The sequence below is a fragment of the Alternaria burnsii genome (genome assembly GCF_013036055.1).
Source record: "Alternaria burnsii strain CBS107.38 chromosome Unknown 728, whole genome shotgun sequence".
Classification (NCBI taxonomy): Eukaryota; Fungi; Ascomycota; class Dothideomycetes; order Pleosporales; family Pleosporaceae; genus Alternaria; species Alternaria burnsii.
Genome location: NW_024066122.1, coordinates 107,045 through 120,333, shown reverse-complemented (window position 1 = coordinate 120,333; position 13,289 = coordinate 107,045). Strand labels below are relative to the sequence as shown.

Genomic DNA, 13,289 nt, shown 5'->3' with positions numbered 1-13,289 from the left:
GTACTGACCTGAACTAGCTGGCTATCACATATCGACATCGAATTTCTTACTTGGCGTTCATCGGTGCACCAAGATACCTGGACTTTTTCCGAGATACCTCTAACAACGGAGTAACGGCGTTAAACAGCAAACCACTACTGGCCGGTTGCAAAAATGGCGTTTAGCATGTATAACTGGAAGCGCAAGAGCGATGGAGTTTCTGCAAGGCGCAATGGCGAATTATTAGAATTGGCATCACCTTTACGAGCAGCACCCATCTACGGACAGTCACGTCTCGTGGCACTGCTCTTAATACTAATGACGCTATCTCAATCTGCTTCCGCTCTATTGACGACACCCTCGTTTGCGCAGTCCCGTTCCCAGACCTTGTCCTTGAGAAACCGTGCTACGAACGAATCGTCCCTTTTAGAGTGTCTTGAGGTTACGCCACCGGTCCTGAGTCCAACTGACGCATGCCAGCAAACTTTGATGGTCCATACTTTTGCCTACTCGTACGGCCAACCTTTTGTTGGTCAGTACAATCCACCGAACTGCAGCTTCAACAGAGTCACGATCAACTTTACGGTCACTTCCGCTGGCCGACAATTCGACCGGCTTGCTTTAATGTTCCTTGATGACACCGAGGTATTCCGTACTTCCACCGCTGAGCCGACTCAGAGCGGCATCATATGGAGCTATGTCAAGGACATGAGCGGCTATCTTGCTCTGTTCAAGACGCCGCAGAAGATCATCTTTGATCTCGGCAACATCGTTGACGATACCTATACTGGTCTCTGGAACACCACGCTGACCGCGACCTTCTTTACTGCCGATGATGCGATCGAGCCCGCAGATGTCATCATTCCAATCTCAGCACGAAAGTCTGGCGAGGATGCGTCGAGTGCGTTCGTCGTCCCGGAAACAAGAGCAGTCAACAGTGCTACACTCCCAGAGAACGCCAAGAAAGCTGTCTTCTCAATCTCCGCTTGTGGTCAGGCCGCTGAAGAGTTCTGGTGGAGCAACGTACTGTCATCAGACACTACCGCATTCGGCAACGACACTACACTGTATGGTCACTCGGCCTTCCGAGAGCTTCGTCTTCTGATCGACGGAATCTTGGCCGGTGTTGCCTGGCCCTTTCCCGTCATCTTTACTGGAGGTGTTGTGCCGGGATTCTGGAGACCGGTCGTAGGCATCGATGCATTTGATCTGCGGGACGACGAGATAGACATCACTCCGTTCATACCATTACTCAGCGATGGTCAGCCCCATAGCTTTGAAATACAGGTTGTCAGTGTTGACGATGATGGTCGTGGACATGGGAATTTTACGACGGCGATCGGATCGAATTGGGTCATTACAGGAAAGATATTCGTTTGGCTCGACTCTAGTAACAACCCTACGACTGGCACAGTTGCTACCTCTCACTCTACTTCCGCCATCACACTGCAATCGACAACACATGGAAACTCGAACGGCAGTGAAGGCATATCTTTGGATTATTCTATACAGGTCACTCGGAATGTGGACATCAGGTCTACCATTGACACACCCACAGGATCGAAAACAGTAACTTGGACACAGAAGCTCACCTTCTCCAACGTCGGCACTCTCAGCAACGGCGGTAACGACCAGATCGTTCGCCAGTCGACAACAGGCACACATACATCATCTTCCGACTATTCTAGAAGCTTCGAGTATCCTCTTTGGGTTCTATCATCCTACAACGCACCAGCAGGCGGCAACGTTACCATTGACGCAAGCATGGACCGAAGTAAAAACGTACTACAGCAAGGCGACTTGGCCTTTCCAAACGACTTGAAGACATTCGACTACACACGCTTACGCTCGATGCCTTACAGCAACCAGGCATTCCTTAGTTCAGACTTGAAAAACAGACAGAATGGCACAGCATCTTATCTGTCCGTCCCCGCACTCAAGAAGTCATTTGGATCAGGCAACACGGAGCAACGCCTTACACTCAGTGAGGGCACGCAAGAAGTGTACCAAAGGCACATTGTAGCTTCCAACGACTCGGTCGTGTATGACGACCAAAGCTTCGGTGGTCAGGCGCGTGGCCAAAGCAAATTCGCCGCACCCGGCCAGCAGGGCTCCCGAGAAAGAGCGCATGACTTTGCGGCAACAGGCGTTAGGGCGATGCTAGGTAGGGGGCCACTGTAGGCGGCAAGAAGTAATGATGAGGAAGGTGGAGTCGGATCTACATGGATGAAGGAAGGTTTACCGGTATCTGTACGACACTTGACGAGCAAGCGATGTGGCACCGCTGACATGGGCATCTTTACAGTCTGTGGTGCTCGGTAACTGTCGTGCTGCTTTCGGGATAGGTTGGGCGGATCTCAAAGGTGGTTTCCTGCTGGCTGCTGTGTTTGCTTCGCTGCATTTATTCTCCGTTATCGCACTGCATGGTTACTCCAAATCAATAGGATTTACGACATATGCGCTGTCAGTCTTCTTTCAGTATTGTTTCGCGAGCAAGCACAGTGAAGTCTCACTGCAGTGTCCTCCTATTCTCATCGTTCGATCTCAACACTATGAACTCACGCTATGCAACTGATCATCCAAAAAAAAACTAGGCGCCATGTATTCTTCACAGCGGGATGGTAGTCGCAGTACGAGTCGCGCGACGATACTCATTCTCTCCATCAATGTCTTAGCTAAGCCACCAAGTCCCACAGCATAAACTTTCCAAGCTGTCACAAGGTGACGAGACTAATCATCTCATGGTGCTTACAGCATTTTTAGGAAAGAAAATCTCGCTTGCCACTGTCCATGTGGCCGTTCGATAGTTCGCGTTCATGCCGTCTCGCCCCACCCTACCTATATCGCTTTCGCTGATATATCCCTTTCCCATCCTTACCGGTATTACCAACACCCCACGCCGATCCATATCGAACATGGACCAGGAAGTAGGATTTTTTTCTTGGTATTCCTCAACATGGATCTTCCTTGGGCACCAACGTCGCCATCTCCGAAGTGTTTACATTGCCGTCGTGATGTGGTGATGGACAAAAAAAAGGACACCACTACCGGATATCTCCATTCCCGCGCAAGGCGCACCGTCATAGTCTCGATGATATAACCCTTAGCTTTGTTCAACGGCGACCTAAAACTTAATTGCGACGTCGAGTAGGCGAGTCGCAAAAGGTCGGCAAAACTGTCCACTTGAAGCATCAAGATAGACATGTGTCTCACTACTATTTCTTTTTCCAACTTTCAACAGAAATACACGATTGTTCATGTATTTGGGCATCAAGCCAAGCTGTTGGTGATACAGCGCGCTTAGGTCACGTTGTTGATTCCCTTTTAGCCGACGGGCTGTCCTTACGCGCGCTCCCGTGGGGCGCCTTGAGCGGGAGATTTGCAGTCGATCTGTGCGTACGCTGCCTCCCCTCGTGGCAAGCCTGAAACGTCGGTAATGCGTGGTGAACTGTGGTTTTCACCTGGGATTGTCTACTTGGGCAGAATGTAACCTAGGCGATGCGTTGTAAGGGAGACCTTCCGCAACCACGCAGCACTACGGCTAAAGCTGCCTCACTAAACAAAGGGTTACGAATCCGAGAATTTTGTCTTGCATTTAGGGTTTGCAAAAAGGAATGCACTTTTGCTGTAGGGGGGTTGGGGCCATCTGCCGCAGACACCGTCTTGCCCTTCGACTTGTCGACCCCTGAGGGTAGATCCACTCTGTTGGAAAATTACGTTTCCTTGACGGGAACCGATAGCGATTGGATGCCGTGCATGAGCGCTACAAAGGGAAGACACTCATCACACCAATATCACGTCGAGTGTAGCGCGTGCTGCCGTGTGTTCCAGCCTTATACGCCCCATACCTGCGAGTCATGATAGTCGTTATGAAACGCTCCACCACTTATTTCCTTTTTCGATGCAGCTCAATGGCCACAATCATTGGGCCCACCCATGACGCAAAGATGGTGTGCACCTTTTTCCCGAAGTTCGTAAAGAAAGTTCATAAATTATCGCTGACAGCTGTGGTGTTGTCGTTCTCATCTACTTGTAACACACAATGGGGATCCCAGTTTTCGCCTTCCGCGACCCCGGTATACAGACGTGTGACTGACAGGCCGGGGTAAGGCTTCGCTTGCATCATTTGTGTGACGAGCAGTAGCGTTGCCCATGGTCAAGCGATGTGGCAGACGATGCTGTTGTGCCACTAGAGCAGCGGCTGGACACCGTTTTACGGGCTGGGAGATGCCGCAATCCACTTTCAAGAGCGGCAGACTAGCGCCACTGACACTAGTAATGGTGTGCTGCGAGATAGCGACCATCATTAGGAATTGCTCACAAATAAAGGGTTGTCTAGAATCGCGGGTTTGGTGACGAGATCCGCACGTTACGCCTGATTTGAAGATAGTGTGGGGGATCTTTGATCCAAGGAAGTGCTCCCTGCAAATCTCCTCCTACGATGGGTTATCACCAAATCTGCAGCATCGCTTCCAAGCCATCATTTTGTGGCTGCCAGCCGTTGGTCCGCCTACATGTGGATGAGAAGTTTGTTTGAGCCACACGGCTGCAAGCGTTGCTGGTCATGTCCGACATCTAACATCTCTTGCCGTTGATCGGTGTAGTAAACCTTCTCGGTGCGCGAAGCGCCCAAAAGAACGCCTCTAACTCTGTCTTGACAGCTCATGCATAGCGATGGTGTGCCAATGGGTTTGTCATCAATTGGAGTAATGTGACGAGAGGGCGATCAGAGAAGGAACGGGTTGGTCCTCCGCGTTCTCAAGGATAGTGTCGGTCACCAAGTGCGCCTGTGTACCAACAATCGCGAACATGGCTGCCTCTGTAAAATACGGGTCGCATGGCCTTAACGACAGGAAAAGGGCCGAATAGCCTTGTCTTATATGTGGGCAACTTCATTCCGATGTTGATCGAATTTGGCAGGTATTCATGCGGAACCAAAAGAGAAGGAGCTGCCTAGGTGGGAGATTCGATGGTAGCAGGGTTCAGTGTGAACTGCTGATAGGATGTGAGTATCACCAAATACATGAGTCAGGCAATGCTCACTCGTTCTTCCTACATGATACACCCCTACGTTTGAAAAAGTCGTCTTCATGTGCCAACTGACCCGCCGCATTGATTGCCAAGGTTGGACCGAGGTATCTGCATGGATCGATAATGGCGGGGTAGGTAGGCCAACGTCATTATGAAAAAACAAACGTCCTCTGCAGTTACTTCAACACATATCAAGTCTTTGAGAACTAGAGAAGTGATCGCGTCTAAAATGGATACTCTTCGATGAACCAGCGGGGTCTAAGGGAAAGCTACGCGAAGGAGGGGCTCAAGTGTGGATCTGGGGCAGTGTCGCGTGCCTGTGACTCGTCGACTGGATTGCCGCCTTCCTAATTCACAATTGGCGCCCGTGGCTGGCGTTTCGTTCGCCGTCCATCATGTCTTCATGTCACCGTCACCGACCTGCAACCCTCTATCATTCCTCCATGAAACACTATGGTACAGGCATCGCTCTCCACCTCTCTTCAAAACGATGATAAATCGCTGCAGCAGCTCAACGAGCGCGAACCCGAGGCTGAATCGTCTCTAAAAACCGGTGATAAGACGGATGATACGCTAACTGTTCATCGCGGGGCAATTCGTGTTCCTTCCCCGGACCCATCCCTTGTATCAATAGACGATTCGAACATTATACGATTTGGTCAAAATCCAGACTATGCTCCTCTATACCATGACAGATATGCTTCACGCTTACCCACTCCTCCTCGTACCCTCAAAGGCAAAGTCCAAGCATCATGGACATCGAACAAGGGTCTCGCACTTGTTCTACTCGCTCAGCTATTCGGAACTCTGATGAATGTTACCACGAGAATACTAGAAATGGAAGGAAATAAGGGTACGAAGACCCTCCGGTAGCGATAGCTACATGTACTGACTGTCATAGGCAACGGATATCACCCGTTTCAAATCTTATTCGCGAGGATGAGTATCACCGTGGCGTGCTCCTCTTTCTACATGTGGTACAAGAAGACAGAACACTTCCCTTTCGGAATGAAGGAAGTCCGCTCGTTGCTAGTTGCTAGAGGGCTTTTCGGCTTCTTCGGAGTCTTTGGAATGTACTGTAAGTTATGCAGCCTCGATCAAGGAACCGTGTGGGTACAGTAACTCGTCTCAGCTCGTCAGATGCTCGGTCGCGCTTGAGGATTCTTGCTCACCCACTGCTGTGATGGACTCCATAGTACATCATATGGGCCCACTTCACATGTCATAGTGCTGACTATCACAGACTCTTTGTTGTACCTGCCTCTGGCCGATGCCACTGTTATCACGTTTCTCGCACCATCGCTCGCCTGTTGGGCATGCTCATATTTCATCAATGAGCCTTTCACCCGGATGGAACAGATCGCTGCTTACGTCTCGCTCTTTGGCGTTGTTCTTATCGCAAGACCTGTTACATTATTCTCTGCACTGTCGCATTCCGACGCACCTATTCCTCCTGCTACCGGCGACTTAGATGCTCTTCTACCGAACACAACTGTATCTTCACCCGATCGTCTCGCCGCCGACTATGATTCGGTGACGCCAACGCAACGAGCAGTGGCAGTAGGCATTGCAATGCTGGGTGTCATTGGAGCCGCAGGCGCATATACCACAATTCGATGGATCGGCAAGCGAGCACATCCGCTCATATCCGTCAACTACTTTGCAACATGGTGTACGATTGTCAGCGTAGTGGCAATGTTTACCATACCTGGTGTTGGCTTCCTGCTTCCGAACAGCCTGAGAGACTGGTGCTACCTGATCTTTCTGGGCGTCTGCGGTTTCGTAATGGTATGTCTGTTACATAGTGCCGCCGTGTTATGCTTCTTAACTCACACCGCCTAGCAATTCCTCTTAGCCGCAGGTCTTCAATACGAGAAGTCATCTCGCGCAACAAACATGGTTTATATGCAAATGCTCTTCGCACTCGCATTTGACAAGCTGGTCTGGGGCACGACACCTGGCGCTTTATCCATAACTGGATCCTCGCTCATCCTTGGTTCGGCGATATATGTTGCGATGAACAAGGAGGCGCCGACGAAGAAAGTAGAGCCAATAGGAAGAGGAGACGACGAGGAAGAGAGGGGGTTGATATCTCCGGAATTCGAAGGTGAACAAATAGACGAAGAAGACGCAGACATACCGATGAGGCCACTGAGATGATGAAGAGACGTTCACGTGGAGTGTCTGCAATAACAGCGACTTGATGCGCTTTGGAAAAAGAAATTGCCAGGGTATTTTACATGAGCATGGAGAGAAACATAGAACATAGACGCTTATCGAAACATGGTTGCATCTTTGCTTGCGATGTTCACATATCCAGCCCACTATGGTGTTGTTATGAATTGTCCCTTGCTTCGCTCTCATCGTAATGGTTGTTCTGCTATGCTTGGTGATGGAACCTCCGGTAACATCTTAAGTGGGGGTTAGCTACCCCACTTGAGCATACGCTAAGTAACTCTATCTTGTTGCGGACGCGACGCGACGAGCATTTCCAATCGATTCTTTCTTATAAATCAAACTTGCTCAGCACTTCATCAAACAATCCTCTGTGGCGCAATTGGCTAGCGCGTCTGACTGTTACACCAGTGGCTATCAGGAGGTTGGAAGTTCGAGCCTTCCCGGAGGAGGATTATTTTTTGCGTGTTGGGTGAGCATTACTTATGGTCAAAACACCATGATGACGCGCTCAGTTGCTCCTATGCCCTATAAGGCAAATATTTTTTTGTTACACATTCGGTCGACTGCCGGCGTTATCGCGTTTGCGTATAGTTCCCTTGCTGCAAAGATTACACATGTTCAAAGGACGCAGATTGCTATCTTCAGAAGCACAGGCATTTCCGCCTTTCATGCACTCATATAACATCAGCCCTAGATTCTGGTCCTCTGCACACTTTCAAATCTCACCCTACCGTCTTCAACTTCCAGCACATTAACCGGGACTTTGACGCGCAATGGCTCCTCGCCTGGCAGATTCATAGGAGCCGAAAAACCTGCTACGTGCGAAACCATGCTGTCACATGTCGGACACTTCCATTCTCTTTGCGCTGAGGCAGAATCCTCGTTGCTGTTCTGCTCAATCCTCTTGATGCAGATGTTGCAGAATTGGTGGTCACAGGGACGGATACTGGCTGTGTTAGGAAGAAGAGGCACAGCTGAAGAAGAGTTACGTACATGCAGTCACACAGTCGAAGTTCGCATGTCGTGCACATCTTCGGCTTTGTTGGGTCAAACTCTGGTTCAGTACTGATGCCGACCTGTTGGTCCATCTGGATAACACTCTTCACATTGTCGAAATCACCTCCGTCGAGGCGCTCGTCTACCTTTTCTTTTACAACAAAAAATTGTCCAGAAGCTTCGGTGTACGTTTTGGCATCCATCGACGGAGACCGTGGCACGATGTGCGTTACCTTTTCGCAGCTTACTGGGTCGAGGATGTGCACATGGAGAACGCGTGCAGCAGAGTGGTTCCATAATGTGGCTGGGTATGGATCTTTGTATATATCTTGAACTACATTCTGGGTTAGTAAAAGTAGGACGAACGTGTATTTAGCCCTACTCAGTTTTCCGCCAGCGGCTAGACCCATGGCACTGATGTCTCTCGCATCATTGACCTCGAGTTCTCTTTTAGTGTTATCCTCAGAGCTGTAATCCAAGCTTTCTGTCTTGCTCGAAAACTCTGTCACTTGTTCGGGCAAAAGACCGTCGGGTGCTGATTCACTCCGGATCTCCGATGTGTCTTTAATGGGGGCCATTGGCAGTTGCCCCAGACTACCACTGTTGGTGTCGCAGCGTACACAGGAGCTGTAACTTGGGCTCAATCTAATAGGTTGCAGCGTGGCAAAACGCATTTGGGCGATCACCTCAAACATATAGGTTAGCGAGAGACCCACGTAGGTTTTAGATGAACCTACTCTACACGTGATATACGATCCTGGTTTTGCAAGATGCCTTATCTTGAGAGGCTCCTCATATATGGAATCGACCGGGTACGATCTCAGAACATCGCCGATATTTCTACCAAGCTGTTCAGGTGTCTTCATCTCATCAAGACCGCTGGGAAAACCGCGTACGCTCTTTACGATATGTTTGTCCTTGCCATACGACCACAAGCGCTGCTTCGGAAAGAGTTCCGGTGTGATTTCAAGTTGAAGACCTCCATACTGCTCTTTTGACGTCTTTTGGCCTTCGACGGTGTATCCAGACCCCACTTCTTTCTGTCAGCTGAGTTTCATGAAAGGCAAGCCAGTGACGTACGCGGCATAGCTACAAACTGGCGAACTACGCCAGGCGCTACACAAATACCATCTAACCATGGTTGACCAGGTATAACGATATAATCTTGCTGCTGATCCTCGACCTCTTTGTTAGCAGTCTCTTCTATCGTGCGACCCGAGATAGTATTGACATGGCCCATGAAAACACGAACAGCCCACTTGTGCTGCTTTGGCTTGAAGTTCAGCCACATAGCTTCTCTCTGCCACATGGGGAAGAAAACACCTCCACTCTCACTGATGCTTTTCGGAAGACGGTTAGAATATGCTTGTACACTGAATAGGTCGTAACTTCCCAACGAGCCTGGCAGCTGGTGCAACCTGTTGTCATCCGGCATTCTCGGTGTTCGTTCGAAAGACACGTGAAATCCGCAACTGGTATCCACGGCGCATTGCGAGGAAGATAGCGGAGTGATATTAAAGTCGATACTTGGACCATGATGAGTGTTTGCGTGTGAGATAAGCGATTCTGTGAGTCTGATTGTGTTCTTGGTGGATATCTGGTCGTCCGTGACCACAATGACTTCGTCATGGTTGCTTACGACGTATCTGTGGGTATCTTCGCGGTAGTGTATATCGTCGATTATGAGCTCTAGAGGCTTTTGGAAGCCGTGTTCTGCTTCGCGTCAGTAGAAAGCCTGATCATCAGGAACGTTGGACGAATTGATAACCTTCAATCCGATTCCAAAGCTCAGATATTGGCTCGTCATCATGTATGATCATAGAGAACGACGGCGAGGCAGGCCTCTCGGCTTTGGTTTCACCCTCGCTGACCTGATCAAGATGCTGTAAACTCCCTAGGCCCTCGATCACGACCTTACGGCAGCCTATCGGGACGACTTGGGTCAACGTTGAGCAGCTCATAGTAGGCAACAGATCTGCGTCTTGATTGAAGTATTGGAAGACCTGCTATGTAAGAGAGGGGTTGAGAGAGTAGGATGCTTATCTTTAGATTTGAATCAGCTCGATGGCTGCCTGCCAGCCATTCAGCTTTTCAGCCTTGTCAGGTGGGGTGACCTCAGCCTCACACGCACGTCCGCTTTCGTTGCATTCAGCCGGGTCGACGCACCCATCTCCCTCATTTTGGAAAAAGACTGAGGATCATGTCTTTTGGCTTCTCAATAGGGGATATCAGTACGTCGATGAAACTGGATTGATGTAGAAGGAGTACTAATTGCATCTAGTCCTTCTCAGCCAATTAGCGTATAACCTCTACGCGAGCATCAGCTCTGGACGGCAGGCAGCATCGCGGGACTTGAAAGAGCTCGAGGAAGTGCTGTTCAGTTTGAAGTGCGCCTTGGATCACCTCGGAGAAGTTTCGAACGATGTCCTTGCGCGGCCAGGTTTCCGTTATGGCGGGTCAGGGTTTAAAGAGAAGCTTGATGTGATGATTAACTCCTGTGCTTCTACGCTACAAGAACTAGATAGCGTGACGAAGAAGTATCGTGATGTCGAGAGTAAGGCGGACAAGGGCAAATCGAAACTACGCACGCTGGAAGACGTGAAGAAGAGTATCCAAGTCAACTGGCAGAGAGTGCGATGGGACTACGAGAAGCAGTCTTTGCAAGAGTATCGGGAGAAACTTAAGTCGCATACCGATGCGATAAACCTGCTGTTGACCTCTGTGATCTGGTAAGCATTTTGGCTTGTATCTCGAGCCAATATCGACTAACAACACAGCAGGGCGAACACTGCATCCGCATACGCAGATAGTAAGAAGAATCATGAAGTAACGCAGTCCTTGTTAGTAGATGTACTGCGTAACCCAGCTGCAGATGAAAGATTTCGAGCTATGGTACAAGAGATACACGCGATACTCACACGACCGACTCCCGTAACAGAAGTCGTCGAGATGGCTACAATACAGGGTACAGCATTGTCCTGTAAGCAGTTATGTACGGATACCTGTTCACCGAGTGGCTTATCAGTCTTTGAGTCTTCTGGCCCTGTCGCGAAACAAGGAAGAAATTTGCCTTCAGTGGCGATGTATGCCGTCTCGGATCTACCATATACAACGTCAACGGCGAAAGCATACGTCGGAGCGGTCTCAAAAGGAGATTCAACGCAAGGAGCCGTGCATGCTACGTCTTGGAAAAGTCAGGCAACTGATGAAAGCGAATTTTGTAAGGAAGATCTACAAGGCCACAGCGAGCTGTCAGTCGCTACTGTCAAGCTCAACAATGAACGCCGTGCTTTCGGAGCAAAAGAATATCAAGCTTTTCTGCGGCAACACGCACAGCTGAAGAGAGTTCCGAAGCCATCTTTCCTGACGGGTATCATGCCCACCAGCCAGGAGCTCCAAGCTTGTATACCCTACATCTTTCAGTCGACGGTGGAAGGCAAGCAGCAGACGCAGGAGCTGAGGAATGAGATCGATCGTTGGACTGAGGGATTTTCTCGCTTTGTCAACCACAAAGCGCCCCCGAGAGAGAAGGACGAATGTTTCCTGATGCTGTTGGGGGCGCTAAATGAGGCAGTGGAAAACAGCTCTAGAGGGACGCGACAGCTATTCTACGAGATTTCGGACTCTTCAGGCTTCGCAACTGCTTTGGACCAAGTACAGACCACATCGAAGAGCGTGCGGGTGATGAAAGAGATTGAGGAGTTCGAGGATGCTAAAGAAGAATGGGAGAAGCAAGAGCGAGTTCGTTGACTGTACAGTTTGGTAGTTCAGTATTCGGGCGAGACAGCGCTGTCAGATAACCCTGTGTAAAGGACGCATTAAAGGCATATCTCCCACACTTGAATTTCTTGGGGGACCGAACAGTTGTAGCAACTTCGCATTCCCTTGTCCCTTCTTGCCCCCTTCTAATGTGCTACTGAGCACATTTCCCATTTTACCACACGCTCCTCTAAACCAGAGCAAGCCCTTCAACTCTGAATCCACAAAGAGTCCCGGTTTCATCGTGACATACTCATCATCGTCTGGTAGCATTGGATCAAGCACGTCGTGTAGTATCAGCCGCTCACCCGTGGGTAGCAGACACCACAGGTCGCCAAGTGCGTTCCATTTGGCAATGACGTCTGCCGCGGTATGTTTTTCGAAATCAACATAGCGATCTTGCTTGGTGATCTTTGGTGCGTGGTCAATTGGACCGTTGGAGTGTGCGTACCATCCGACGGGCTCGTGCGGAGGCACAAATTTGCGTTGCTTCAAGACCTCTACCAGCATTTCTGCCCCGGCAGTGGCAAGCTGTTGCTCTACAACCCGAGCCATATCAGGAGTATCGCGAGAAAGGCTAATGTCATGGCCAGGCATGGGGGTTTGGGCAAGGATAGTACCCTGGTCGAAATGCCTTGGATGTAGTGTTTGCACAGAGACACCGGTGTACTGCCGCCTCTTCAGTATGGCATGTTCGATGGGCGCTGGGCCACGCAGATCGGGCAGCAGAGAAGGATGGACGTTCAGGCCGCCGTATTGCGCATAGTTGAGGATCCTCGGTGGGACAAGGAGGCCGAAGGATACGGCGATGACGACATCTATGGGGTTGGGTGGCGTCCAGCCTGTGAAGGTGTCGATCACATGAGTAGGTAGATTGAGCTCTTCGGTAGCTACCTGCTTGATAGGAACTGAATCTTGTCAATTGATGTTGTGTGGCGGCCAAAAGACGTTTCTACCCTCTCTTAATTTTTTCAGTCCTCGTCCGGTAGGCTTCGCTGGTCGATGGACTACATCGATGCTCTCTATGAGTTTCGGCACATGCCGCTTCGCGTCTGCTACGGCGCGCAGTGATGTGATGCTGAAATTGTCAGAACCGCAGAACAATATCCGCAAAGGCTCCGACGTCCGAGCGGGAACTGCTGTAGAGCTATAGCGACAGTGTGGAGTCTGGACCAGGGAGTAGACGCGGCCTCGTAGCCTGCAGAACATGGTCAGAGTGAGGAAGTTCGGCGACAAATGCCGCGCCGCAGGATCTGGACGTTGCGATCGAGATCTCGTGGGGCATCTTCACCACGACAATCGGGTGCATCCTTGCCGCCTGGCGCCGCATCGCGATGCATCGCAAT

General features: G+C 50.2%; 5 protein-coding genes across 5 annotated transcripts; 3 read left to right on the top strand and 2 right to left on the bottom strand.

The window, feature by feature from the left end:
- Nucleotides 1-153: 153 nt before the first annotated feature.
- On the top strand, nt 154-2,160 carry GT037_009400 (uncharacterized protein; the record flags this gene model as incomplete). Its single annotated transcript, XM_038934447.1, has 1 exon — nt 154-2,160. The coding sequence occupies one exon, from the start codon at nt 154-156 to the stop codon at nt 2,158-2,160; it is 2,007 nt and encodes a 668-aa protein (XP_038782722.1).
- A 3,303-nt stretch (nt 2,161-5,463) lies between these two features.
- GT037_009399 (uncharacterized protein) lies at nt 5,464-7,170 on the top strand (the record flags this gene model as incomplete). The annotated part of the gene is made up of 4 exons (XM_038934446.1): nt 5,464-5,863; nt 5,912-6,088; nt 6,254-6,798; nt 6,853-7,170. The coding sequence occupies 4 exons, from the start codon at nt 5,464-5,466 to the stop codon at nt 7,168-7,170; spliced, it is 1,440 nt and encodes a 479-aa protein (XP_038782721.1).
- A 708-nt stretch (nt 7,171-7,878) lies between these two features.
- Nucleotides 7,879-10,145, bottom strand: GT037_009398 (uncharacterized protein; the record flags this gene model as incomplete). The annotated part of the gene is made up of 5 exons (XM_038934445.1): nt 7,879-8,134; nt 8,182-8,518; nt 8,567-9,217; nt 9,265-9,897; nt 9,953-10,145. The coding sequence occupies 5 exons, from the start codon at nt 10,143-10,145 to the stop codon at nt 7,879-7,881; spliced, it is 2,070 nt and encodes a 689-aa protein (XP_038782720.1).
- Nucleotides 10,146-10,384: 239 nt separating this feature from the next.
- On the top strand, nt 10,385-11,934 carry GT037_009397 (uncharacterized protein; the record flags this gene model as incomplete). The annotated part of the gene is made up of 3 exons (XM_038934444.1): nt 10,385-10,415; nt 10,466-10,913; nt 10,965-11,934. The coding sequence occupies 3 exons, from the start codon at nt 10,385-10,387 to the stop codon at nt 11,932-11,934; spliced, it is 1,449 nt and encodes a 482-aa protein (XP_038782719.1).
- Nucleotides 11,935-11,976: 42 nt separating this feature from the next.
- On the bottom strand, nt 11,977-13,152 carry GT037_009396 (methionyl-trna formyltransferase; the record flags this gene model as incomplete). The annotated part of the gene is made up of 2 exons (XM_038934443.1): nt 11,977-12,851; nt 12,900-13,152. 2 exons carry the CDS (start codon nt 13,150-13,152, stop codon nt 11,977-11,979), a joined length of 1,128 nt encoding a protein of 375 aa, XP_038782718.1.
- Nucleotides 13,153-13,289: the final 137 nt, after the last annotated feature.